The 26,043-nt window shown below is 41.0% G+C and overlaps 1 protein-coding gene across 3 annotated transcripts in view; it reads right to left on the reverse strand.

The window, feature by feature from the left end:
• Positions 1-26,043, reverse strand: part of LOC101171284 (sodium/calcium exchanger 1) — a 137,843-nt gene that overhangs the window by 72,388 nt on the left and 39,412 nt on the right. For all 3 annotated transcript variants that reach the window (XM_023965840.1, XM_023965839.1, XM_023965841.1), the window contains exons 2-6: positions 3,735-3,954; positions 1,392-1,531; positions 1,139-1,291; positions 832-1,059; positions 206-610 (exon numbers count right to left, since the gene is read on the reverse strand). In XM_023965840.1, the coding sequence (XP_023821608.1) occupies positions 206-610; positions 832-1,059; positions 1,139-1,291; positions 1,392-1,531; positions 3,735-3,891 (1,083 nt within the window). In that variant the 5' untranslated portion in view covers positions 3,892-3,954. The remainder of the gene's footprint in view (positions 1-205; positions 611-831; positions 1,060-1,138; positions 1,292-1,391; positions 1,532-3,734; positions 3,955-26,043) is intronic.

The following is a 26,043-nucleotide window of genomic DNA, read 5'->3' on the forward strand; positions in this document are numbered from 1 at the left end:
CTAAATGTGGACAGATATTGTGTTTCTGTCATGTTGTTGCCTTTATGTAGTTGTGACATCAACCCAGGGCTTCCACACTGACTAAAACATGCCGGCTAACGCTGAAAACACCAGTGTGATTCCTGACTGTTCCTCTATGATTAAATGAAGCAGAATATTGGAGATGAAGCAGTTTTCCCACATCCTCCAACTGTCTCCACCTAACCTGATAATTCGCCATCTCAATCAGCTGCTCCATGTCTTTATCCGGGTGCCTCTGCTTGAGCTCCTTCAGCGTCCTGGCCATGTCCCTCCTGGCTTCATCTTCATCATCCTTCGCTCCCCCTTCAACCATCAAGCCTCCATCGATCCCACTGTGGCAGTTCAGCTGCCCGTCCAGCTCCAGCATGTCCATCTTGGTGAAGCCCCCTGGACCCAGCGACCCCCCGCCTCCATCTATGCCCATAATCCCGACGTCGGCGCCGCCTTCCGTCTCTATGATGATGCCCCGGTGCTTGTCAGCACGGTAGCGTTTACGGACGTATTTATAGAAGAGCAGGCGCCTGTCAGCCACCCAGGCCTGGACCACGCAGAGGGGGAAGAAGAAGAAGGTCAGCACCGCCTCCCAAACCTGAGGAAGAGAAGGTGGTTCGAAACGTAAGACGTCTTCTCCAAATGCGTGTATCACTTTCTGTTTCTGAACAAGGGCCATGGTGCAGGTAGAGCGGCCGACCTCTGATCGGAAGATCTAAGGTTCAGTTCCCCATGTGTAAAAGTGTCCTTGGGCAAAACAAAGAAGGTAGCAACAGCCCTATATAAGTGTACGCCATTTACCAAATAGTGTGTCCTCACCTCCACCTCTCCGGGGGAAAAGACGCTCAGAATCAGGTAAAGCCAAATGTAGGCAAAGATGCTCCAAGCTGCCGTGACGAAAAACACACGCAAGTGTTTTATTTTGCGTGTCTCTCCGTCGGGAACCACGTAAACGCACAAGGCAATGATGATAAACATGTTGAAGGCGGCGCTCCCGACGATGGTGCTGGGACCCAGAGAACCGGCCTCGAAACCGTGTCCACAGACCTGCGGATGGAATCCGAACCTGGTCACGGTGCCTCGCTTAACATCTAGGCAGGTACTCTAAACCCTGTGTGGGACGAACCTCAATTACGGACAGCAGTATCTCTGGAGCGCTGGAACCCAAAGCCATCAGAGTGAGATTAGAAACAGTTTCATTCCAGATTCTGACTGTGGCCGTTGTCGTCTCGCCGTTAGACTTCTTGATGGTGATCTCCTTCTCCTGGGATGTTATGACCTGCATAGAGAAGCCACAAAAGCAAACAGTTAACAACTGTAAATCCTAAAGTATTATACAGCAGTATCATCGTAAAGTCTGGAGAAATGTGCTCCTATACCTCAATTGAAGACATGAATCGGTCAGCTATGATGCTCATGCCCAGAAACATGTATATGAGAGCCACAAAGTAAACGATGGCGCGCGCCACTTTGTCGCCCACAGACGGATTCTGAGGATTCCACACAGGCAGGACCACGCCTGAAACGAAGACACACAACGACAAACTCGAGTCACTGAACGCAATCATCAAATATTTACAACAACGGTCTGCACTGAGCTCTTTAATCTCCTCCAGCCTGCCACTGTGGGGTTCTCATAACTGGTTCAGTGGGAGTGTGACCATGTGTGGGGAAAAATGGTAATAATGGCGGACTTGTTCAGAAAATCTTTCTGATTTTAGGGAGATATCTCAGTGAGGCTGTCATAAAGTAGCAGAGCTGGAGGTTGTTACTTGTCAGGCATTTCATCATTGTTTGATGACGGGACGGATCAAACGGTGGCTGAGAATTTCATTCAACACTTAACCCAAAGGAAGTAAGAACAATTTTTCCTTAAAAATAAATGTATCTGGAACCCATTTCTGGGGTATTTCTGTTACACTGATGTCCCCATACAAATACTATTATTTAATAATGCTATTGTTTCTTGCAAGAATGGACAATGCCTTGTAGTTAATCTGTACCTCATGCTTTAAACATTTATCCACTAAATATAACCTCCACCGTTTGTTTTATTTGCTCATGTAAGGGTCAAAAGCCAACATTAGTAATGCAATATAGTTTACACCAACTCTGCTGGCTATGCTAGTAACAAAATATGCTGTTTAATATTGGTTTTGTCAGGAAATGATTGCTACATTTTTGGGGTATGCAGTAGCAGGATTATTCCAAAACAAAAGAAGAAATTCTTTAAACACAGGAATATTCAAGATTATACACACCTAGTACTAACAAGTCAAACCAAAGCTCTCAAAACAATAAAACTCTACTTTTAGAATTTTAAACAGCATCTCTCAATCTATTTATTTTAAAAAAATGTTAGTTAGGAGATGAATTGTATTGTTCAGTTTGTTTTTTATGAATGTTTTTCACCAGGTGGGCTTTCCACTTCGATGAGAGCATTCTTGAAATTCAAATTTGTTTCTGCACGTATTCCTGAACCATTAAGACTATGAAGTGATAAAGTTTAGAAGCAGGAAATTTGGAAACTGAAAGGTACAGTTTGTGTGGCCAAAACGTCACAATACTGCCTCATCCTTAATAAACCTGCAAATTATCCATTGATTCAACTTAATAGTTTAAAAAAGTGCAGTTTCAGGGAATCAATTCAGACTCTATTCAGGTATTGACTGTTTGAATAAATCGGTTATGAGCAGATTCAACTCTAAAGTCATTGGTAACACAAAATATTCTACAAAGTTTAAATGTTATTTTTAATATTAAAAGTCTATGAGTTTTGAAAAAATAATAAAGAAGAATACCAATAATTAATATAAATTGTACGTAATAAAGAGGAGAGCTTTATTAATTGTGTGGGCGGCCGTGGTGCAGCGGTAGGGCGGTCGTCCCATGATCGTAAGGTTGCAGGTTCGATTCCCGCCTTGCACGCCCATGAGTCGAAGTGTCCTTGGGCAAGACACTGAACCCCACCTTGCCTCTGGTGGTAGGCGGGCGCCTGTGTTTGGCAGCGGAGCGACCACCAGTGTGTGACTGTGTGTGTGAATGTGTGTGTGACTGGGTGAATGGGTCTGTGACTGTAAAGCGCTTTGTCCTTGTAGGAAGAAAGGCGCTATATAAGTATACGCCATTTACGCCATTTATTAAGTGATGTTATACCATGGTCCAGGTGAATACTCGATTCTGATTGGCTGCTGGGTGTGCATTAAATAGGGATAGCGCACACCTAAAAAAGTAGTTCCGGTCACATAGCTTAAATTACTGCGCTGGCTTCTCTCTGAACTGATGCTTTATTTAACCCATCCAGACGACCATCATATATATCGCTTTCCTTTTTCCGCTGGATTGGAGGTCCGTGTCCAGCGGTCAGCCGGCTGAGCGGCGCGTTTTTGGATAGTCCAGTCTGCCACTCGTGCGTTGATTTCTGATAATGCACATTTCGTCTGCCATTAATCTTTACTTAAAGCATCCCAACCCATATCATTAGATTGAAGGAGAAAGTTTGCCCATTGAATTAACACTTTTTACACAAATGCAATAATGAAATAACAGTCATCTTGAACTGTTACAGCTTACATGTGTGGTAACAAAAAAATCAAGTTGAGGATTAACACTTTTCCTACTGATCCGTGTCAATAAGATGCCCTGGCGTTTAGACTCCATTCAATCATGCTAATCCCTCCCTGTTCACACTAAACTTTTTGACCAGTTGAACAGCAGCCTACCTTCCTGGCAGGGGTCTCCACTAGCTGAACAGTTTGCATCTGCGGAACCTGCTCCAACTGACTCAGGGCATGACAGCAGCATAAGAAAGGAGAGCATGAGGAGGAGTAGGGAGGAGCAGCAGGATATGCCGAGGTGGGGCTCAGATGCGGTTGCCATTTTCACTGTTGGATCTTGGCTGGATTCTGCTGGGTCAACTCAGTGTCTGGTGGCATCCAAAGCCTGGAAAGAAGCAAAGAAGACCAAGAGATTAGTTATCCTTAAACATTATTTCGTGTCCATTAGCATTAGATCATTTTAAGTAAGAAAAAAGATTCAGCTTTAAGAGATGTCAAGAGGAAAAAATAGGCTATTTGTCGCTTGTATTCAAAGTTTTTAATTTCCTTCCTGTTGGAATCTGGATTAAAAATGAACGTTATTTAAATTGGACTTGAGCAAGTCATTCAGTGTTCACCAAATGATCCAATTTTACCAGAAATAAACAATACAGTCCTGTTTCAAAACATTTGCTTCTATAGTCATGTTTAATGTCTATAACATCTGAACACAGACTGGTTAAGTTCTAACATTGCGCTGCTTGTTTGTCCCGCCATCTTCTACATATTCAGAAACCCTACTGTCATAGTCACATGACCCGTACTGGGGGGTTGACCCGTTCAGGTGCTGCCGGTTTTTTGCTGGACCCATGGAGGGTTTTAGAGAGGGGGATCATATCTTAAGGGGAGCACAGGTTTGTCTTGCAGTTCCTTTGAGGTTCATGCGGGCACCTTAAAGGACGTGATAAAAATGGAATGTGCCATTGCTGTGCATGTGGTAAATGCGTCGTTAAGTATTCCTAAGGTTAATGTAACTTCCAGACATTTATGAGGTACGAGTACTGCTGTGGTACAGTGCCCTTACACCACACTCAAAGTTTGTGAGGTGCGCATACTGGCTCCTTACTGAAAGAGTGCAAAAGCTGCACACACAGGGTGTGCAGACGATTCGTAAGTTCCCAAAGGAAGCCCAAACAAACTACACTCCGATTGTCTAATTTCCTTAATCTAACAGTCAGGTTGTGTGTAAGAGGCACGTAAGGTGCACAGGATTTGGGGGGGGGGGGGGTGAAAATCTTAAAATGTCCATACAGCATCTTGTTTAAGTGTTTGTCTCCCACAGCATGCCCGCAGTGGAAATGTACATGAACATTTTCACTCTACGGCCTCACCGAGCAGGCCACAACATTGAAATGTTGGAAGGGTCACCTGCATGCCCTGTACAAGTTTTCCCATTTTCTTTTACCCGCAAACAGCTCATATCCACCTGTAAGGGCAATTGTGACCAAGGCTTGAGAGATTTGGTGGCACTAAACTTCTGTCTATTTTAATAAGCCATTACAAAACAATTTGTCACGTGACAACACTGTACATATAGTGACTACTTCCACCGCCACTTTGCTGACGTTCACTTGCAGAGCACAATGCTCGGGGGGTGGGGGTACAGTGTAGGGCTGGTTGAGAGCTTTCAAGTGAGAAATTGCTTTTGAGTCGAGCCGCATGCAGATCTGTTTGTAGAGTGCTGATTCAGGAGTCTGACATTTACAGAACAAATGTGGACGCCTGAAAAGCTAAAAAGGTTTTGTTGAAATGCTTGGTTGTTGACTAAGATAAAACCTAAGTTCTTCATGAAACTTTGGGAGAATGAGTTGAGGGCGTGGGGAAAATTTATCGACAGTATATAAGAACTGGACTGACTGACTCCTCCCCCTCTCACTCCAATTAGGAAGTACAAGTACCGGCTACAAGAAGCAAAAAAATCCCATAGATTTCAATAGAAAAAAAAAAACAGTTATAACGCTCCAAACTGTTTCCACAAGGTTGAGAGCATGGAAAGGTCCAAAATGTTTTGGTATCCTCAAGCATTCAGAGTTCCTTTCACTGGAACTAAGAGGCCAAGCCCAAGTCCTGAAAAACAACCCCACACCATATTCCTCGTCCAAATTTAACACTCGAAAGTCTGAAATGTACCATTCTCCTGGCATCTTCAAACTTCCATTTTGTTATGATAGAGCTGACAGTTGAATGTGGAATAATTAGGAGCAAGAAAATTTCACGTGTGGATTTGTTGCACAGGTGTCATCCTATGACTGTTCCAAGCTGGAATTCACTGAGCTCCTGAGAGCTGTCCATTCTTTTACAAATGGCTATGGATTGCTGGATTTTGTACACCTGTGGCCAGGCCAAATGATTAGGACACCTGATTTTGATCATTTGAATGGTTGAGTGAATACTTTATATGCTGGCCCCCCTACGTCCAATGTTCTAAACGTTTGACAGATTTTGTGTAACCCACATCCAAGTGGTACAGGAGTGTACTTCCAATCTACATCTGTGATTTGTGAATGTCTAATTCCTTTTTCTTGATCTTATTTTTTTGGATTATAAATTGTGTTATTTAAGTGAAACAGATTTTCTTTGAGTTTTGATTGGTGTGTACTCACCAATCTCCTGTTGGTGAGACTGGTTGCCATAGAGATATTGACTAAGACCAACTCACTACTTATGGATGACATCTGGTTCCATCATGGTGATGTCCACATTGGAAAAAAAAGGCAACTAAACTGACTTCATTTGGTTGGAGCTGGAAGTAAACCATTTTCTATGGGTAGACAACATACTGACTTGGTCTAATTCTCATATACAGTCAATGGGAAACTCTATAATAAGTGATGGTATTGTTAACTTATTCTGTTTAAAAAATCAGTGCAAAAGTTGAATTGGCAATAATGACATCATCCTTTCATCGCATAAAAAGATAGTAAGAACTGTTTATTATCACCATAGAAATAACTAATGTTGGTGAATCATGGGGTCATAAAAAATATGGTATATTCCAAAATTAGAAGAGGTGTGAGATTAGTGCCCTAAGGTACACCTGCAAAAACATACCGTGAGATACATAAGTTGCCAAGATACTTACCATAAATTGGATTTGAACCAAAGATTGCCAGTATATTAAGCAAAAAGATAAATGTTTATGTCTGTAAAAGTGAAAAAAAAACATCCACCTATGAGGAAAGCCCTTTTGGTTTTAAATTATTTACTAAAAAGTTACCACTAAAAATCTATTCCTTCCTGCATGTATTGTTCTCCAATGCTCAGATAATAGACGGCTCCACCGGCAAGCCAACAACTGCCCTCCTCAAAAGAAAGTGGTTGAAATCTTATTAAAGTTGAATTTGAGCAAAATGAAATGAAAGTGCAATAACAGCTATAAGAAAAGGCCGTTACATGAAAGCAAATTTCCAAACTGTCTCTGCCATAATGGTGATAAACCTACAAGCACAGGCTGTAATACAGTTAGAACGAACAAAGCTTGAGACTAAAAGAAATTAAAAAAGATCAATCATCGCTACTTTAATTCTGTTTTGTGTAACAGCAAGCAGCTTTGACTGTGAGAATTTACATCACACCTCCAATGCAAGTCAATTGAGGTGATGAACAAACGTACTGTGGGTTAGAGGTAATTCAAAAACCAGAGAAAACTAGATTTTATATGATCAGTTAAACTGGAGTCACTTCTACAAAGTACAAAAACTCCAAATCTCATTGAAAATGTCACTTTTTCTGCACACATAGTCACTGGCTTTGAGGCAGATGTTCTTCTGGACAGCTCAAACTCCCAACTGACTAATTAAATGATTATTTTGCCCAAGCTGCATGACTCTGTGTTCAAACAGATCAAGTGATTATGAGTGGAATTAAAGCGCTCACAATTCTCAACTTTAAGGCTTGTAAAACTGTTTGAGCTTCGCAAATCCCTCAAGCGGTTGAGCTGTGGACCAAATGTTCAGAACACAGATTTATTTTATTAAAACCAGTATGCTGAGAGAAAAAACAATGAATTCTGCCTTAAAGAAATGATGCAAGAAGATGCACAGAGATGCAGGAAAAGTTTATTGCTGGGATCTATATTCATCCAATGTGACAGGATAGGTATTAATGTTTACAAATGAGCATATTTAAGAGCTACAGGTTCCACTACAGAAGAAGTGGTACCTGATAGACTCGTCACCTGATGGCGTTAAGGTGAGAATACTCAGCAATGGAGGCAAAGAAGCTAAACTGTTTTATCTGAGTTCACAACATTTGCTGGTGGACATAACAGTCAGAACCACTTAGGGATCTAAATCAAAAAAGATCAGGACTAATGACAGGAACTTAAAAGTTGGATAAACAAAACATAACAAAACCATAAAATTGGAGAAATAGATTCCTTTTCAGTTCTGTTTTAATGTTTTGTGTCTTCCACCTGTCAGTCCGAACAGGTTCAGGTTAACCTACAGATGTCTTCATCTCAGCGTATTGCCCTCAAAGCATTTAAGTGTCTAGTTTTAAGTTTAAGTCGGGTCATCTGTGTTTTCACTCCTTCATAATGACTCGATCCTAAGGAACAGAACCTAAATCGGAGCCAGCAACACTCTCCAGTGACAGGAAACATGAAAGGGAGTAATGCCAGGAACCTTCCCTCTGGGACTGAGAACCTGAATATAGGGACAAAGCAGTGACCGTCCTCAGGGCCAGGGAACATGAAGTCACTGTAGCTGAGATTGCTTGCCTTCCCGTCTCCTTTCATTGGGGAGGGTTGGTTGTCAGATACTCATACTCGTCTTCATGTTCCCTTGTCCTGGGGATGGTCACTGCTTTGTCCCCATGTTCAGGTTCTCCATCTGTGAGGGCAAGCAATTCCACCAACTCTCCCTCACAGATGGAGAACCTGAATATGGGGACAAAGTAGTGACCAGGGAATATGAAGAGGAGCAAAAGTTTCCTGCTGGGTCAGGTCACTCTGTCAGAAGCCGGTTGTAAAGGTCCTAAAATGCCGGACTTGATGCCAAGAATTAAAACATTTGAAAAATGATTTCAAAGCATAACAAAACCGTTAAACTAGAGAGAGAAAAAAAGTAAAATAACAGATAACCTGACATGGATGAACTGAAATAAGACACTCGAGGACAGCTGTAGAGACAGAACTGTAAAGGAACCAAAGAGTACAATCAACACAGTAAGGGCTTGGGTTTTAGTCTTTTATCGGAGTATTTACACTCAGACTTTGAAAGGGAGCCGGTTTAGCTCGTGCTGGTTTGCGGCGCCTTCTGTCCCTGAAACCAGGGTTCGACTCCGGGCTGCTCCCTGTTCCCTTCTCTACTTCTGTGCCGGTCCCAAGCCCGGTTGCTTTGAGAGGGTTGCGTCAGGAAGGGCATCCGGCGTAAAACATTGCCAAGTTTACCATGCGACTCGTTCGCTGTGGCGACCCCTGATGGGAAAAGCCGAAAGGGAAACTACAACATTTACACTCAGACTTTGTGTTGATGCTTACAATTGTTGCAGAAATAATTGTGCAAAGTGGCAGAAAAGCAGCTGCAGGCAGCCCTTCTGACTTAAAGAGTGAAAACAAGGAAAAGAAGAAGTGGAACTACTTGAACTGCCAACGTAAGGTCAGATTCATGCAAACGCTTATCCAGAAGATAAAAAAACAAACTGAAATCCAGTCAGTCTTTGAGTGCAGAAGTTTCTGAACTTGTCCTGAAACGCCCCTTCACACGCTTGGCGTTAGTCAGTTCCAGAAACTCGTCTGAGGCACGCACAAACATGGTTAGTCATCTGGCGAGTCTCTGAGTCTGTCTTCGAGGGCAGCAACCCGTCACTTCAATGCTCAAGTCTCTGATCTGGCATCTCCACTGCGCCACACTTTTCTGCACAACACTGAACTTTCCGTAAATCAATTTCTAAATGACATAAAACATGAAGAGAATATAGGGGCAAAGCAGCCACCATACTTAAGGACAGGGAACATGTAGAGGAGCAACTCCTGCAACCTAACCCAGTGACAGGAAACATGAAGGCATGGTGACCCTCCTCAGGGGCGGAGAATGTGAATATGGGGGCAAAGCCTTCAAATGTTTTCCCATTTAGGCTGTAACATAATAAAGCATTCCAGGTCATTCATCTTTTTTTTTTCTAAAGGAAATGTTCACACCCTCACTCTTCCTTTATCACTATTCTATCTAATTTTGTCAATTTTTCATCTGGCTACATCACTTTTATCCTGGTATTAGACTGTTATGTTAGCTCCATCTACAACAAGACTTAATGTAATCTTTCAAATTTGGCCATAAATCGATCTAAATGGGTGTGTCCGAGTTTTCGTCTGATGTTAAAACCAGGTGCCTCTGTGACATGCTGTTCATGCAGAAATCTATTTTGAAGGTGTTGTTCCTCTCAATGTTATCTTGAGGAGCCTGAACTCAGCAGCTCCTGGCTTTTTTCCAGCTTTTGAGCGTCTGCCGCAGCTCCAGCTGCACTTCAGCTTTCAGCCTCTCAGACCGATCTCTTCTCCTCAGCCCTGGCAAGATTTCATTTCCCCAACTGTCTCAAGTGAAGCATATGGGTCTCTTCTCACAGAGGAAGATGACATTTTGAGATAAAAACTGAGTAGAGAAGGTTCCATAAACAGACAGAAGATTTAATTTTTTTTTGTCTTGGTTGTTGATCACAGTGAGACACTGTTGATTCTTAAGAATAAATTACTTCTTAGCATCAAGCTGTTTCTGCATGTCTGCTCTGTGTGCAACAAGCCGCATCTTGATGTCACTGGTCTCATTCTCCTGCAGCGCGACGCAATCGTGTGGCTAAAGTGACCTCTTGATTCTTCTGCATTTTGGTGTCCATGGGTTTGTGTTAGCAGCGTCCTTCGGGCTTTTTCCTCACGCGACATGAATCACCCTGACAGATCCCACTTAAAGCACCGGCTCTTTTGACATGCCAGAGATGCTCATACATGTGTTTGTGTGCCTACACGCAAAAATGCAGGGAAAAGGAGTCATATGTTAGAACACAGAAACACGACAACAAAAAGATGATCAAATACTAAGACTGCATACGGACCACTCAGCATGGATGGTTCTAATGAAAACTGTGTCATGTAGCTAATGCCAGAGTTCTCATGGACTCAAACAAATACATGCTTGTGAGGCGTTGCGTATCAATGTAACTAATTCCAGTCTGACCGTTAAGTGCAATAAACCCAGCTGCTGCTTTTCCCCTTAGAAGATCAAAACAGAGAAAGTCTACTGGCTTTTAATTGTGAAAGCATCCCAGGAAATAGAGGATTTGTTCGTATTTTAATAACCTAATTTAATATGTACCAGCGTAAATATGTGACACGGCAAAGAATGTTTTTTTAATAATTATTATTATTTCTATTATTATTGCAACATTTAAACACAACATACTTCAAGCTAAGAAATTCTAACTAAAAGCCTGACAAAGAAAAAATTACAATTAAGCTGTAAAAAACTTAAATGTAATAATGAATAAGTTAAAAATCCAATTAAATTAAGTTGAGATAAAATACCTCATTGGAATAAATATTTTAATTTATCGTTGATTAAAATGAGTTCAAGCATTGTAGAGCCATTTTATTTAATTCAATTTTTTACTGATTTTTTGTCCTTTTATTAAGTGTCTGGTCAATTTTATAAATAAAAACTCCGAATATATAAGCTCCGAAGCTTCCTTCACCACGCGCTTGGCTAAGAGGCCGCTTCCAATGAAAAGTCTATGTAAACACGCGTACAACGGGCATTTTGGGCTTCTGCATTCAAAACTCTCGTGTTCACTCATTGCTACACAAATTCTTCCGACCGTTTTGAGGCTCTACATACAACAAATTGCGTGGCAATTTAGCTCGTGTTGCCAGCTAAACCAGGTCAAATCAAGGGATTCGGATTTGGTAGTGACAAGGCGTCTGTATTTGTTTTTCAAATAAAGAATAACCAAGGCCACTCTCCTGTCATGATGGTAATCCATATCCGCTATCGCGAGGACACTTGTCATTTTCCATTTCATGACCAAATCGCGAAATTTGCACCACTTCGACATTTCGTACCAAACCTCTTCCAACTTTAGATTGCGGACATGCTCTAGTAAACAGTAGAAAAAGAAGTCCTGCCGGAACACTGTGCTAAATGCGCATTCAAGAAAACAACCCAAGTGTACATACATCTACACCTGACAGTAAGGATTATAACACCCCCCCCTCCATTATCACCCCTCCTATCCCCCCTTTTCTAACATCCCTCTCTCTTCTTCCTCCAGTCCAACAAAAAAAACAGTTAAAAATAAAAATTAATATGAATATGAATAAAGTTAAGTCTAAATTACAAAAGGGGTTTATTCAAATATACACCTTGTGTGTCAAAAGATTCATAAACCCCTGTTGTAACAGTAAAATTACCAATACGAAGCCCATTGAGACTACCGTTGTTGTGAATTTGGGCTATACAAATAAATTGAATTGAATTGAAAATTAAAATATGTCCAACACATGAGGCCTTCAGCTCTCATCTGTTTGCTCATCTGCTGGACAGGACAAGTAAAAAAAAAAGAAAAAAAAAGAAAAGAAATCCGGGTTTAGCATGTTCTTGAACACGCGTTCAATATCTGTTATGTATGTAGCTTTATAGGTTAACCTGTCATTGCTTTCTCACAATTAACTCATTTTGTCATGTGAAATTTGGGAAATTAAGTAGTAAAAAACAGAAGAAAATGTCTGTTTTGTTGGAAGAAACTAAGCTATTTTGACATTAACTGGACTTCATTTATGTTGACAGTTTTTAATTTGATAGATTTACTTCTGGATGCTAGTAATTGGGATTCATTAAGCTAAATAGAGAAGTTTAATGTAATAATCCTTTCATTTTTATTCAAGTTGTCTAAAGTTTTGGATCAGTTTCTTGTTTTTCTGTTTTAGCTGGCACTTTGAAAGCAATAATGCTCAATTATATATAAAAAAACAGACAAATATAAATATGCCCCTTTTTAAAGGAAACAAACATCCGGATGCTAAATCCACAGCTGATTCCACCAAGCTCACGGTAAATCTGCAGGGAGTGTGACATTGGATCCGCAGTTCTTTGCACGTTCACACTTACACTCCAAGCACTTGATGCACTCGGAGGCTTGGACCTGTTCATTGAAAGCAGAGAGAGGATCCACCACGGCTGTCGATTCATATCGCTTCAGCCGAGCGCCGCTGCTTTGCTTCATGACCCCCTCGCCGCAGCCTCACACATACACACAATGAGCTGCATTCACTGCTAAAGACTGAAAACGCCTTCAGGGTTGACTGAAATTCGATTCAACACGTATCATCCATCCCTCCATCTCTTCCGCTTCATTGTTTATGTATATGAAACCCCACATCATTGGGGAAAAAAGCTGCTAAGCTCAGATCAAAGCACCTTAAAGACGTCTTATATTTCAGAAGACAATTGCTCATCGATGTTTCTGGATCCGAGTGGTCTCTGAGGGCTGCAGGTATATTGCTTCATCTTTTCTTTTTTTTTTAATAACAGGCCACTAGTGTGCAGTTTGTTGCGTTTTTCCTCTGCGTTTTAGAAGAGTTGAAGAGAAGCTGTCAAGGTTTTATCCATGAAATGTGGCCTCAAAGCTCCCATTCTCTTGGACATACCTGCTATGATGAAGAGTTCCTTTAGGAGTCCATCATTCATACTTTAAGGTAGCTATGTCCGTGGAAGCAGTTTTTTTTCTAAACTTTAGTGCTTCGGTTCCAAGGGATAAACATTAGGCCATCTAAATAATTTTTTATGTAAACTTCGAAGCTACTTCTGGAAGATATGCGATAAATATTGTGCATTAAAAAGAAAAAAATACCTGTAGGATCTAATCAGATACAGTACAAAGCATGAAAAGGGTCGTGTCTGTTAGCCGGTTGCAGTCAGGAGGTGAATATCAGGGTACAAAACGTGAGGACCAGTGAGAGTGTCAAGGTTCCTTTTTTGGTGCTTCTTTTCAGACTGGTAAGGTCCGATCATGGGATCACGTCCCCCAATTATGTAGCTGCTGTAATAACATCAGGTTTTCAGATAATTAAGTACACTGGTAAGTAGGACAACCAAATGATGCTAGCAGAAGCCTGATTGTTAGCACTGTTTTGGTAATAATTTTAAAATCATATACGTATTAAAAAGGTTTAAAATGAGAAATATCACTAGTAAAATCCAGCATCACAATTTTTATTGTACACACAGTAAATAACATAAACGTTGCTCATTTTTACAAACATATTTGTTTTGTTTTATAACAGATGTTGACTATTTGCTTCCTGGTTCCTCCTTTTGCCAGAAAGCAGACGTTCCAGAGACGTTTTCTATTTGCTTCATGTTCCCTTCATATTAGTATGTCTATTTCCTTTCTGACCACATCAGGTCATGGCAGACGGTCGCCCTTACCAAGTCTGGTACTGCTGAACCCATTTTTTTGCTAACTCAGTACAGAGATTACACTCACAACCTAGGGGAAGCCTTGGCACAGAGGTAAGATGGTCAACCTCTGATTGCAAGATTGTTCGGTTCCCTTGTGTCGCAGTGTCTTTAAGCAAGACACTTGAACTCCACATTGCTTCTGGTGGTTATAGGTTGGTGCCAGTGTTAGGCAGCAGAGACACCATCAGCGTCTAAATGACTGTGACTGTAAAGCAGTCCAACCAACTTCCCAAGCTGGGATCAATAAAGTATCTGTATCTTCAAGAAGGGTAGTAAAGCACTAAGTTAGTATACACCATTTACCATTTCATCAGTTGGTCACCTATATAGGCTGTTATCAATAAAGTTGAGAATATTGGAATGAATATTTATAAATAAACTAAGTTTAAATTGTTAAATGTTGCAGCGTGGACATTTTCCATCTCAACATTCACTTCAAGCTTCTATTGTATTTTTAGAAGTTATCTGAATTTTTGTCAAAATGTATCTCCCATCCGTTTATTTCTCGCTGGCGGAGCAGGAATGAGCTTAAGTGATCCAGTCCTTCGTCTTTGGTGTGTCAGTGTGTGAGGGGCTGTTGTGCAATGGTACGTACGAAAGGATGCAGTCTAAAAATGTGTGTATGGCTGACTAGTCAATGGTTGCACCAATGAGAGCTCTGGGCATGGAGTGCAGGACTCTTGAGGGCAGTGTGGGGAGAAGTTAGGGGGTGGGTGGAGAAGCAGTGAGACAGACAGGCAAAGCTAAGGGGCAAACAATGGTTGCTGTGGAAAATTTACATTGGCCTTTGGAGAACTAAGCAAAGATAAGGTTGGTTTCTTGGTTGGGAGAAAGTTAAAGGTGGAAGGATGACTCAGCAAGGAAGGTCAGCCGGGGAGAGTGTGAAAGGACAAGATAAAACCCAGGATGTCCTGTATCCAGATCAAGGGAGCATGCGTGTCTTTGCAGCTATGAGGTTGCAACTATCCAGAGGCTGAGGAGCTGATGAGATGCGTAATTAGGCAGATTTAAGGGCGATGGAGAATGCGCCTCAGTGGGCCGTGGATACAGCTGTCTGAGCGCGTTAGATGGGCCTGCAAAGGGCTGCACACACTCGGAAGCACAGTGCAGATTTAACCCCCACTGGAACACAAACAGAGACATCAGGGATGCAGCTCGCCTGTCGTCGGTGGCATGACAAGTGCAAAATATTGCACAACCACCCCCCCCCCCCAGCTTTGGCGGGAAGTTTGCGAGTGTGTGCAGCTCTGAAGAGGATGCTGACTGACAGCTGTCCACTGCATCTGCGTTACGAGGCCTTACATCTCAGTCTTATGTGACGCAGTGGCGCCTTCTTTCTCTATTCAGTTATGTTACACATCCCACAATAATGACAACATTAAACTAAGGCTCTAAACTCTATACAAAATCATGTAAATGTAGTCAAAACTAGCAGGTCCCTGTTGGGTCAAAACAACCCAGTGCCGGGTCAGTCCACAAAGAATTAAAGCTCCGTGCTTCTCTTGGCAAAGGAGGTTCGTGTAGGTGAGGACGGTTAACAAAAGGGTTAAAGGGGTTTTAATGGTCTGTGTCACTAACACAAGGTAATAGGGTGCTTCTAAATGTGGCACTGGAGAAATTGCTGGGATGCTGGTGTGCATCTGAATGGTTTACTCAACAAAGAGTTGGGTCAAAACTTGCCAACATTTGTCAAATGAGACCATCATTGATTATCACTGAATAAAAGATTCAAAAATTCTATTTTCTTGCACCCAAGATCATCCTTCTTACATCATCTGTTCTGTCTTTTATTCTGATTACCGTACTTTTTCATTCCCACAGTCTCTGTACTTCCCTCCTTTTCTCTCTTCTTCCCACACTTACAGCCATCGTCATATTAAAAGACCAAAGTGAATCTTTGTGTCACCGAAACTGAAGAAGAGAAGAATCGAACTTATAAGCACTGCGCAGCAGCTCTTTTTAAATCCCCTCCTGATCTTCATTTCCCATCCACTAGAACCACAGCGAGCCCTTGAACATGTGACTTTGTTTGCACGTGCACAGCACCCGCACACACTTTGAACACAAACTCTCCTCTTCAGTGGCGATAGCATCAGCAGCTCCCTTTAAGCCTTTCTTCTGGGGGGAGTTTGGTATCCCATTAGTCACCGTGGCAACAGCATTTGGACAACCGTGTCCGTAAAGCCAGCCATGTTTCCCGCTCCTATAGCCCCCTGCTCTCCACATATAGATCTATCTGTGCGTTTGCCCAGTTTTTCTTTGTCGTTCTCTTTCCGCCTTCAGTTTTTCTTCATTATAAGTCATGAAGAAAGTTCTGAGAGTCAACGAAGTAAAGCTTGACAAAACAGAACACAGCAGTCTATTGTATTTTTTAATACATTGCTTCTTTCAAAGGATTAGCGAAAAAACCTCAAGAAGGTTCTTTAGTGTAGCGTATGTGTAGTGTTGTCCACTGTGGAGCCTCATTCGCAGCACTCGTCTTTGCAAATGCTCTCCAGATGTTCCAGACTCATCTCCAGCAAAGCCTGTGCTGCTCCTTCAGATCTACTTCTGACGCTGCAAATAAAAACCATGGACTTGTAAAACATCTGAGTACAGTAACAGAGCTTCTTCAGAATGTATCATCCACTCCTTCCCTTCTTTATACACAGTCCTTCAGTTTTTTTGTCCAGCTAAATTTCGGCAATATGTACATGTACATTAAAGCTCCACCACACAGTTTACTAGAAAAACTTCCCATCAACTTCTCTGCCCAATCGCTGCCTCTTGGGCCCTCAGGCATTGTGGGTGGTGTACTAATACCACATTGTATAAGTGTTGTATTTTGCTGATTCACTTTGCAATGAGATGCGCCTTTAGGTTTGTACATTCAATATTGGAGGTAAGTAAGTAAAATGAAACAACCAAAAAAAAAAGACAAAAATGTCACATCAAACCGTTTTAAAAACTCTACTCCAACCAATGAGCTGTTCAACAAACACTCTGAAAGCTCAAGAGTTCAACATTATTTTGTCAGACAAACCCCGTCCCCCGGAGCTGCAGAGTAAGAAGCTTAAACATAAAACAAAAACATTCCTGTGATGATCAAACTCCGTCTGAAGCTTTGCTGCTGTCAAAAACCAGAAAACTGCTAATTTCCTCACTGCAAATACTTAGGCACAGATAGCAAAGAAAGAGCAGAGCAGCACTTATCTGCCTTTGTATAATGGAGCAAAACCCGTCGCTGATGATGTAAAAGGAACCATGGGATCATCAGAGAGAGGAAATAAATGCTAGAAGATGAAGATGAGAGCAAAAGCCGAACAGTCCTGTGACTTTACCAACAGAATTAACGGGTTAGAAAAGTTATTATCCTCATAGAAATGAACAGAGTGATGCACTCTGTGTGTTTAGACGTCTGTCAGCCAGATGGGAAAATCAGGAGGATTATTGACATGGACATCATTCACTAAAACAATTAGATAAGGGGGTTTACCCTAATAAATCACACTGATTACAGCGACAGACGGCGGTCATGTACAGAGCCTAAAACAAACAGCATTAGCTCAGATTTGTTGAGCCATGATTTGTGACTTTTGTGGGATTTGGTTGGCAGAAAATAACAACTTTTTTCCTATTACTTTTGATAGTCCACAACAACATTTTCCCAAAACCTATCATCACAGCTATTGGATTTAAAACATTGCAAACAGTTCTGCTTCCATCTTTTTTATCCCTTTAACACCTGAGATGTAACCGGCGACAACTCAATAACAAATGCTTTTATCTTGGACTGTTTAGGTGATCAACGTAACTTTAACAGGTTCTGACGTGGAGAAAAGTCTTAACAAAGTCTTACTACTGTGAAGTGCTGCATATCAGCGCAAAGCTGCTTTTCTCCACTTCATGATGTTGATTGCATAAAACGTTAAGGAGTTATGGCAGTTGAAAGAATGTCAATGCTGTAGGGTCAATGGTTAAAATAGCAAAAAAAAAAAACAATTGCCACAGGTCTTGGACAAAACTTTACGAAATAGAAATAAACAACCAACATAACTAGAGAATCCTCTAAATATTGTTGACAACAGGCTACACATAAACATATTGAGGACCCAGAGACACCTCCTTAAGTCCTTTATCCTCCTTAAATCAATCATCTAGTTCTGGCAGCTGTGACAGCTCACTGGAAAAACATAGGAAAGGGCGGAGCTTCAGCAGTAAATTAGGCAAATTAGCTTAAAACTTTGTTGCTAAGCAGTTTACCAGCACATTACATTTTTATGTTTTTTCTCATATTTTAATTTCATGGCACATTTGTCTTTTCCTGAATATTTGAAAACGCTTTCTTGACAATTTGTATTTTAGCTAACTGAAAGGAATCAGCTTGTGCTTTTAGTCAGACCAGGGTTCACTTTGTTTGAGCTCACATCTCTTAGCTTTCTGAGAGGTTGAGTGTTAGAGTAAATGCAGAAGAATATTTCAACACAGGGGTCCCTTGTTAACAATAGATTAAATCTGCAAAATAGTCATCTGTGCCATTTCTTAAATTACAGATGTTTTCAGGCTGTAAAACACTCACCAAACACTTTATACACTTTTCTCAGGAAGACACGAACAGTTTCCTTTTCTCTCTTGCCCTTAACTCTCAAAGTTCAAACCTACATCAAAAGAAAAATAATCTAGTATTAAAGATAAAAACAAAGATCTCTTAACCATAGAAGATTTATACAAATGCGGCTAACTGAATCTGTATGGCTTTAATCTTCAGGATATGTTATTGGAGTGAACATGTGAAGCTAGTTTTTACTCTTACTGTAAGCCTTGGAATAAACCATAAGTGGGTGACAAAGTCATGACAGTCAAAATTATTTGTAGTTTTCTGCAAGAGCAGCACAAACTGCTTCTATTTTCTTGAACTTTGCAAATATTTGCTGATTCCTTTTCTATACTGGTCTAAAACCAAAAGCAGACATCTGGTTTCTTTGAATCTAAAAGGGGCGTGGCCATGTTTGAGTTACGTGTTGGAGCTTCTATGCTTTTGCCTTGCAGAGACATTTGCTTTTTCCCACCAAAGCACTGAACCTTTCCTGCTGTTGACGAGAAAACAGCTGTCTCTGCGAGGTGTGCAGCCACCCACGCCTGATGTGGAAGATTCTTCACAGTCACAGCCTGGCTGGGAAATGCAAGTCATCGTGGACACGCCTCCACCGCCTTGGCACTAATGAGTGTGACTGGTAATCAACGAGGTTAGCAAAGCCCTTTAACAGGTACAATTAGGTAACAAACAATGAACGGGGGCAAGTCCTGCATAATACCAGAAACCAAAGGAGAGGAAGGAGGTGTGCGAAGGAGGAGATACAAACAAGAGGAGTTAGATCAGCAGATGAAAATTTCCAGGCTTGGCAGCCAATCAATGCATAGCATTGCCAACGGCGTCACTGCGGAGACCCGGTAATGAGGATGTGACGGGACCTCGTTACCGCAAGGTTTCAAAAATTAGTCCAGACGGCGTTAAACATCTGAGGCGCGTGGTGTTTGGCCAACGCCCCCACCTGCTCCCTCCAAAACTCCTCTTAAACCTCAGGTCATCCACTTTCTTTCTCTCTGGACTGTTTCTTCTCTTTACTCTTGTCTGCGTTGACAATTTAAGCAGATTTAGAGAAGGAATTAGCGGGGGATTTCCAAAAGAAAACCTGAGGGCATAAAAAAAAAAAACGGGCCTTCTACATCCACACATACAAAGGATTTCCAAGTATCTCACAAACTTTTTCCTTTTTTAGACTCAGTCCGATTATCTTTTGATCTATTGTAAAAGCGTTCCTAGTGGTCCTTTAACCCTTGTGCTATCTTAGATGACCCCGCCCTTACTTTGAAATGTTCTTCCTACCATGACAAAGGTGGATAAAGGTGGAAAGATTTAATGTAATCCATGGACACCAGTGAAGATCACAAATCATTGAAGAGAAAAGGTTCAGAGCACTGTCTAGTGGGTCTAGATGACCCAACTCCCAATGTTAACGTGCCTAGGATAGCACAAGGGTTAAATATTATTTTGCCGTCTTTAGCCAAAATAATTTTCTACTACATGGTTTCTGCAGAGCGGCAGGAGTTCATTCGAGATTATATATCTGAGTTGTGGGCCGGACTGCTGGCACATATCAACCCCACCGCCCCTTCCCCTCCCCGTTGCTCGGAGCTCACTGTTTACATCCTCTCATGCTAGCTTACAGCCCCTCACAACCCCAACCTAACATTATCAGTACAACAAAAATGGCGGGAAATATCAAACTAATCAGCCGTAGAGTTTTGAGCTAAGGAGAATCTGTCAAATGTTTCAAATGTCTTACGTAAGACTCAGTGACGTGAGGTGAGGTCGATGGCTGGTGAGGCACTGAATCCTCTGGAGTCAGATTTACAATGAAAGAACTAAATATTTCACCATTCATCCAACACTAGCTGACAGCTTATAAAATACACACAAGAAACTATTTGTTTGGATAGAACACTCTTCTTGTGTATAAATTATTGTTAACAAATTAAAGTATACAGATGTGTTCAGCACACATTTGACCCTCAGTAACTATTGCTGGTATTTTTCCAACTCAAATTCTGGTGCTTCAATCAGTTTTATCAAATGTTGTCTGTGAAAATGATAACAATAAAATTATTAAAAATTAAATATTAAAATTAAATTAAATTCATATCAAATTGTAATTTAAAATTAAAATGATTTTACTTTACATTTTTTTCCACTTACTGGTACTCCCATGTTATTTTTAAAAAACAAAAATTGAAAATTATGTTTGGCCTTACTTGTTGAGTCCATGCTCTGATCCTTCTCCACAAAAAGCTCTGATCTGTTGGAAAGTCTTCCTTTATTTTATAGAAGTTTCTAAGACGTCCTTAGTCTTTTTCTATGGTAGCAGTGTAGCTACAAAGCAGCTGTCAGCTCCCGTCTGCCCCCTGCTGGTGAGGCTTGCCTCACCTAACACCTTTTCTGCAGTGTTTTTAGCGCACGTCTCTGTTAACATTGAGCGCTGCCGTCAGACATGAGGCACAGCGCTTCAGAGCCTCACACGGAGTTTCCGCTTCGTCTGTGATCGTGCAACACTCAAATTCAGCGATTTTAACCTCAGAAATTGTGGAAAACACGTTGAGTTGACTGAAAATGTATATTTAACACAGATCAGTGGAAAAGAATATTTACTTAATTTACCTTTTTCTATTTTATCACGATCATGACAGGTGAGGCTGTGCCTCACTCGCCTCACCTGACGGCACGTCACTGGTAAGACTTTTATTGGGGCATCTGATTGGTCAGTTTATAGCTTAAATAACTTGTGTTACAGTACAAAAATGAAAACATTGAGGATTAGCAAGAACATTTTCAAAAAAGGCATTGGAGCAAAAATAGTTATTCTGACAAATATAATAAATGGGTTATACAGTATAAACTGTTTCTGATTAAAGGTCTATGGGATTTTGGTTCTTGGAACCAGCGGGTACTTCCTGTCTAGAACATTGGGGGGGGGGGGGGGGGGGGGGAGAGTACTCAGTCCAGTCCCCCCCTTCAGCAACGTGTGTTCAAGCAGCCATTTCAAATCAAACGCTTTGGGTTTCCGTTTTCTAAACTCTCGCCTTCACGCGTTGCTAGGCAAGCTTTTTAAGTCAGTTTTGGGCTTAAACCAGGTCAAACTTTGACGAATCAGGGACTCTGTTTTGGTAATGACGTACGAATAGCGTTCAATACTTCTCACAGAGGAAATGGAAACGGCAGATCTGCTTTATGCTAAGACCATAGTTTCAATTGATAAATCAAAACAAATTGCACTTCTATGATGGGATGTGCGATCTTGTCACCTTCAGTCAAACACTGAGCAATTACTGACATAATATACCAGCCTAATGGCCCCAGGATTTACGACTCTCATCTCCCAGCTGATGAAGCGCTACTTTGTAAGAAAGTAGAGCAGACGTTTCTCCAATCCGAGCCAAGTCCTTTGATGTTAAGGTTTGCAGAATGCCACACAGATCTATGTGTACCCTGCCGCACGCAGAAATTGTAGTATGAGGTTGACAGAAGTTCAAAGAAAGCTTCAACTAGATCAAGAGAAACCTCCTCTATGCCTGAACCCGGTTGACTGTTGCATCACTGGATGAACAGTGAGACACTTCCAGTTCTGACACCACAACACAAACACAAAAATGTGTGTCATCTTTCCTCGGAGAAAAAGCCACTCTTGAGACATTTTAGAAACTCTCTGGAAGCCCTTCGAAAGCCACAGGAGGTCTGTGTGAAACCTCCACAGTTTAAGGTGGAACTTGACTCAAAAGAGATGCAATGAAAGAGCAATATGGTGGGAGAACCAGCTGGTTCCTTAGAACTCTTTCCTCTGAAACTCTCAGAGGCTTTATTTCAACAACTGGAATCTACAGCCAATCATTGTATAACTAATAATATAACTAATGGTGACATTTTTTTTTAAAGTGACAATGCATAAAGGTTGTAGCAAAAAGTGATCAGTTTTTATGTTTATACAGTCAAAGGAGGAGTAAGAATTTGTGAAAAGGAGCCAGAACTGAGTCGCCTTACCGGACCATTAGCCAATCACATGTTTCCAATGACCCAGGAAGGACAGCAACCCCCCATTAGTATAATTTTATTAAAATTTAACGGGAAGGTTTCAGCTTTAAACATTTTTGCTTTAAAAGAAACACAAGAGTTACTATATATTACTATATAAACTATATATAGTTTTTCTGTTGATCTATCTATCAGTGGTCTTTTAATTATGACAATGCAATTTTTTAGCCAAAATCAGAAAAATTGTGTTATTTTCCAGAACATAGTTTCTACAAAATAGCAGTAGTTATTAAGAAATTCACTTCTGAGTTGTGGGCGGGACCGTCGGTGCAGAACAACTCCGCCCCCCCTTCCCTTCCCTAATGCTGAGAGCTTTCTGTTTGAACAGACCAGGGAACTTGTTCCCTGCCCAGAGGATTTTCAGTGTCACAAATAAGCTCTTTTTCAAACAGCAATTGTTCTGTCCTGTTCTAATCACAATGATTCGAATGCTCAGAAATGCTATTTTGAGATTGCCTACCCCCACCCTTGCCTACGCCCAAGTGGCCGGTATAGGCTCCGGCAACCCCGTGACCCCGAAAGGGAATAAACGGTAAAGAAGATGAATTAATATTTTGTCTCTACATGTTTGGTCTTTTCTTATAAAAACAAACTTTCTGATCCTAATTTTTGGGATTTCTGCAATTAAAAATGACTAAATTTACCACTTGGAATTGAATTTTTTGGACAGTTTCAGGTTTATTGTTGAAATATAAAGTATTATAATGTAAAATATTTACAAAAAAGCTGGAGTTGTACTTAAAATAGGGATATCAAGCATTCCTACAGAAACACACAAAACAAAAGATTCAAACTAACAAAATTCACATAAAGAAATTAAAACTGACTTAAAATTGTGTTGCTTGTTCATGTCTAATTCCATCACAGGTGCATTCTGGGTAGTGTAGTCATATTAAATTCCCTGGCTGCATTGCTCGCTTCCCCCTATAATCTGGTGTGCATCATGGTGTGAAACTGTAGTTAAGCCAATAGCAACAGCATAAAAATATAACTTTATTGCTACCGTATACATCGTCATGGAATTTAATTATTATGGCCTTCTTGTTCTTGACACCAATGCTTCTCAGTTTGGTAAGGGTTAAGGATGCAGTTCCACAAAGTTGTGGTAAGCTTCAGAAAAAGTAGTGAGGACCTTAACAAGCTGTGACACCGATTTCAGAGGTCATTTGAACATTTTTCAGACCCATTTTAAAGTTTTCTTCTGTAGAAAAGGGTTTTGGAAGCCATAACACACAGTCAAACCACCTTAAATGTTGGAAAATGTCAAAAGCCTGTTTGTGAAACACAAAATGATTACAATTGCACATCAGAAGTGGCTCCATCAGTGTGCTGAGAGTAAGAGTAATAAGTGTCTTCTGTCAAAATGCAGAAAAAAAACACAAAAAGTGTAGAAGTATTCTATTTTTCTGCCATGCCTTAGAAGGAACAGAGGGTTTACTGCTGGAGGTTTGACAATACAGACGATAATTATCCATTATATGCGCACTAGCGTCCGGTCCCACCTCATTTCTGGAGTGATAATAGCCTCTTTCAGTTGCCTGTTAGTTAACGCTGCACTACGCCTGTGTCCAACTTCATATGTGTTCATTTGTTATGCTGAGCACGCTCAAACGGTGTGTGCAGCCACGAGTGAAACCAAGCTTCTGTTTCAGAGAAACACTGAGGTTCACAAAGAGATAAGAGGATAAGTTGGGGGGGAAAAAAGTGTGAGTAGTTCCTTCTGAGGGATCAGTAAACGCACACCTTCATGAACATCCTCAAACAAACACGCAGAGGAGGTCTGCAGCCGGGAGGTGTGAGGTGATGTCAGGGCAGTTGATTTTTTAGCAGCACTTGACTCTGCCATCTGGCTCATAGCTGCAGGGGAACACATATAAATGCACTCATGGGCCTTTTCTGTTCCTGACCCAAATACACCAAACCTTCCCATAGCAGTAATTCCAGTCCTTCAATTTAAATCTCAACCATTTAACACTATAGATTTGTCACTGGCGACACCTAAATAACACTCGCTCTCTGACGGACCATAATTTTTGACCGCTTAAGTGATGGACGAGAAACAACTGATTCGGACGCAGAGAAGAACGCCTTTTCAAATCGGCTTATGCAATACATATGCAACACAATACTGTATTTATACTAGTATAAATGATTGTTCCCTGCCCAGAGGATTTTCAGTGTCAGTGTTGGAGTCAGACGACGTCAGTATGCAGTGATCGGTCCGCATTGGTCTGAGTCATCGTTTCTATGGCAACCACCCTCTCCATCGAGACGGAGCTTCTTGGAAAGCCACACCCCCCACCAATGAAAGCAAACTCGGGAGAATATAACTGATCTGTATAGTTTTTTTTGGTTTAACTTTCTTCTTCATTGACCTTTCTTGTTTCTCTCGTTTTAATCTTGAATCCAAAACAAACCAATGAACGATAAGAGACTGTCTAACTCATTTGAATGGCTCTGTAGAGGTGCCAACGATGCCATCCTTGCCAACAACGGTAAAACAACCGTATGGGTCTGCTTTCCACTCATTTATTCAAAAATTTACCAGCAGCACATTGCATCTTAAAAAGTAACATTTTCTGTCTTAGAACGGAAGTTAGTGACTTCAAAATAAAAGCATAAATTGTTTTTTAAATTTAAATATCGCTGGCAATAAATTAAAAATGTGTGACATAAATGGTGCTTACACTGTCATTGAAATGTTTTAAACGTTCCATGCGGGGGCCATCGGTCAGTTTATAACTCAAAGCAAAAACATTGTGAAAAAAAAGGATAATCAAAAACATGTTTAAAAAAAGGTAGCAAAGTAATAATGGTTCTTCTGATAAATTGAATGACAAAGTAAAAGAGGTTTATTTTCTCAATAGAAGTCTATGAGATTTTGGCTTCTTGGAGCCAGTGGGTACTTCCTGTTGTGAACGTGAGGAGGGAGGGGTCACTCAGTCCAGCTCTCGTGTACAGTCAATAGCCTGTACCAAGTATGGCGTTCCTAACGCTGTTCACCAGGGGGTGATATTGTTTGGCCAAAATGGAGGGTTTTAAAAAACACAAAAAGAAAAAAAACAGCTAGTCACCCTAATTTGTCTCGCAAATCCTCTGGTTATAACATGTTAATAACTTAAGTGACCTTAATAAAAGACCTTTTGCCTGGCCCTTGTTCACTCTGCTCTACGCTCCCTAACATATGATCTGTTGGGTCTGCCCTAAATCTATAGCAGTGAAATATTAAATTATGACCACCGAACAAGGTGGCTGAAGCTTGTTTTTCTGTCTGCACACTGCATCCTTTAACACCAGAGCTTTAGCTCCAGTGCTCACGATGTTGCGACGTCGCTTTTCTCTGTGTCAGAATCAGCTGATT

Source organism: Oryzias latipes, chromosome 18 (assembly GCF_002234675.1).
Source record: "Oryzias latipes chromosome 18, ASM223467v1".
Taxonomy (NCBI): Eukaryota; Metazoa; Chordata; class Actinopteri; order Beloniformes; family Adrianichthyidae; genus Oryzias; species Oryzias latipes.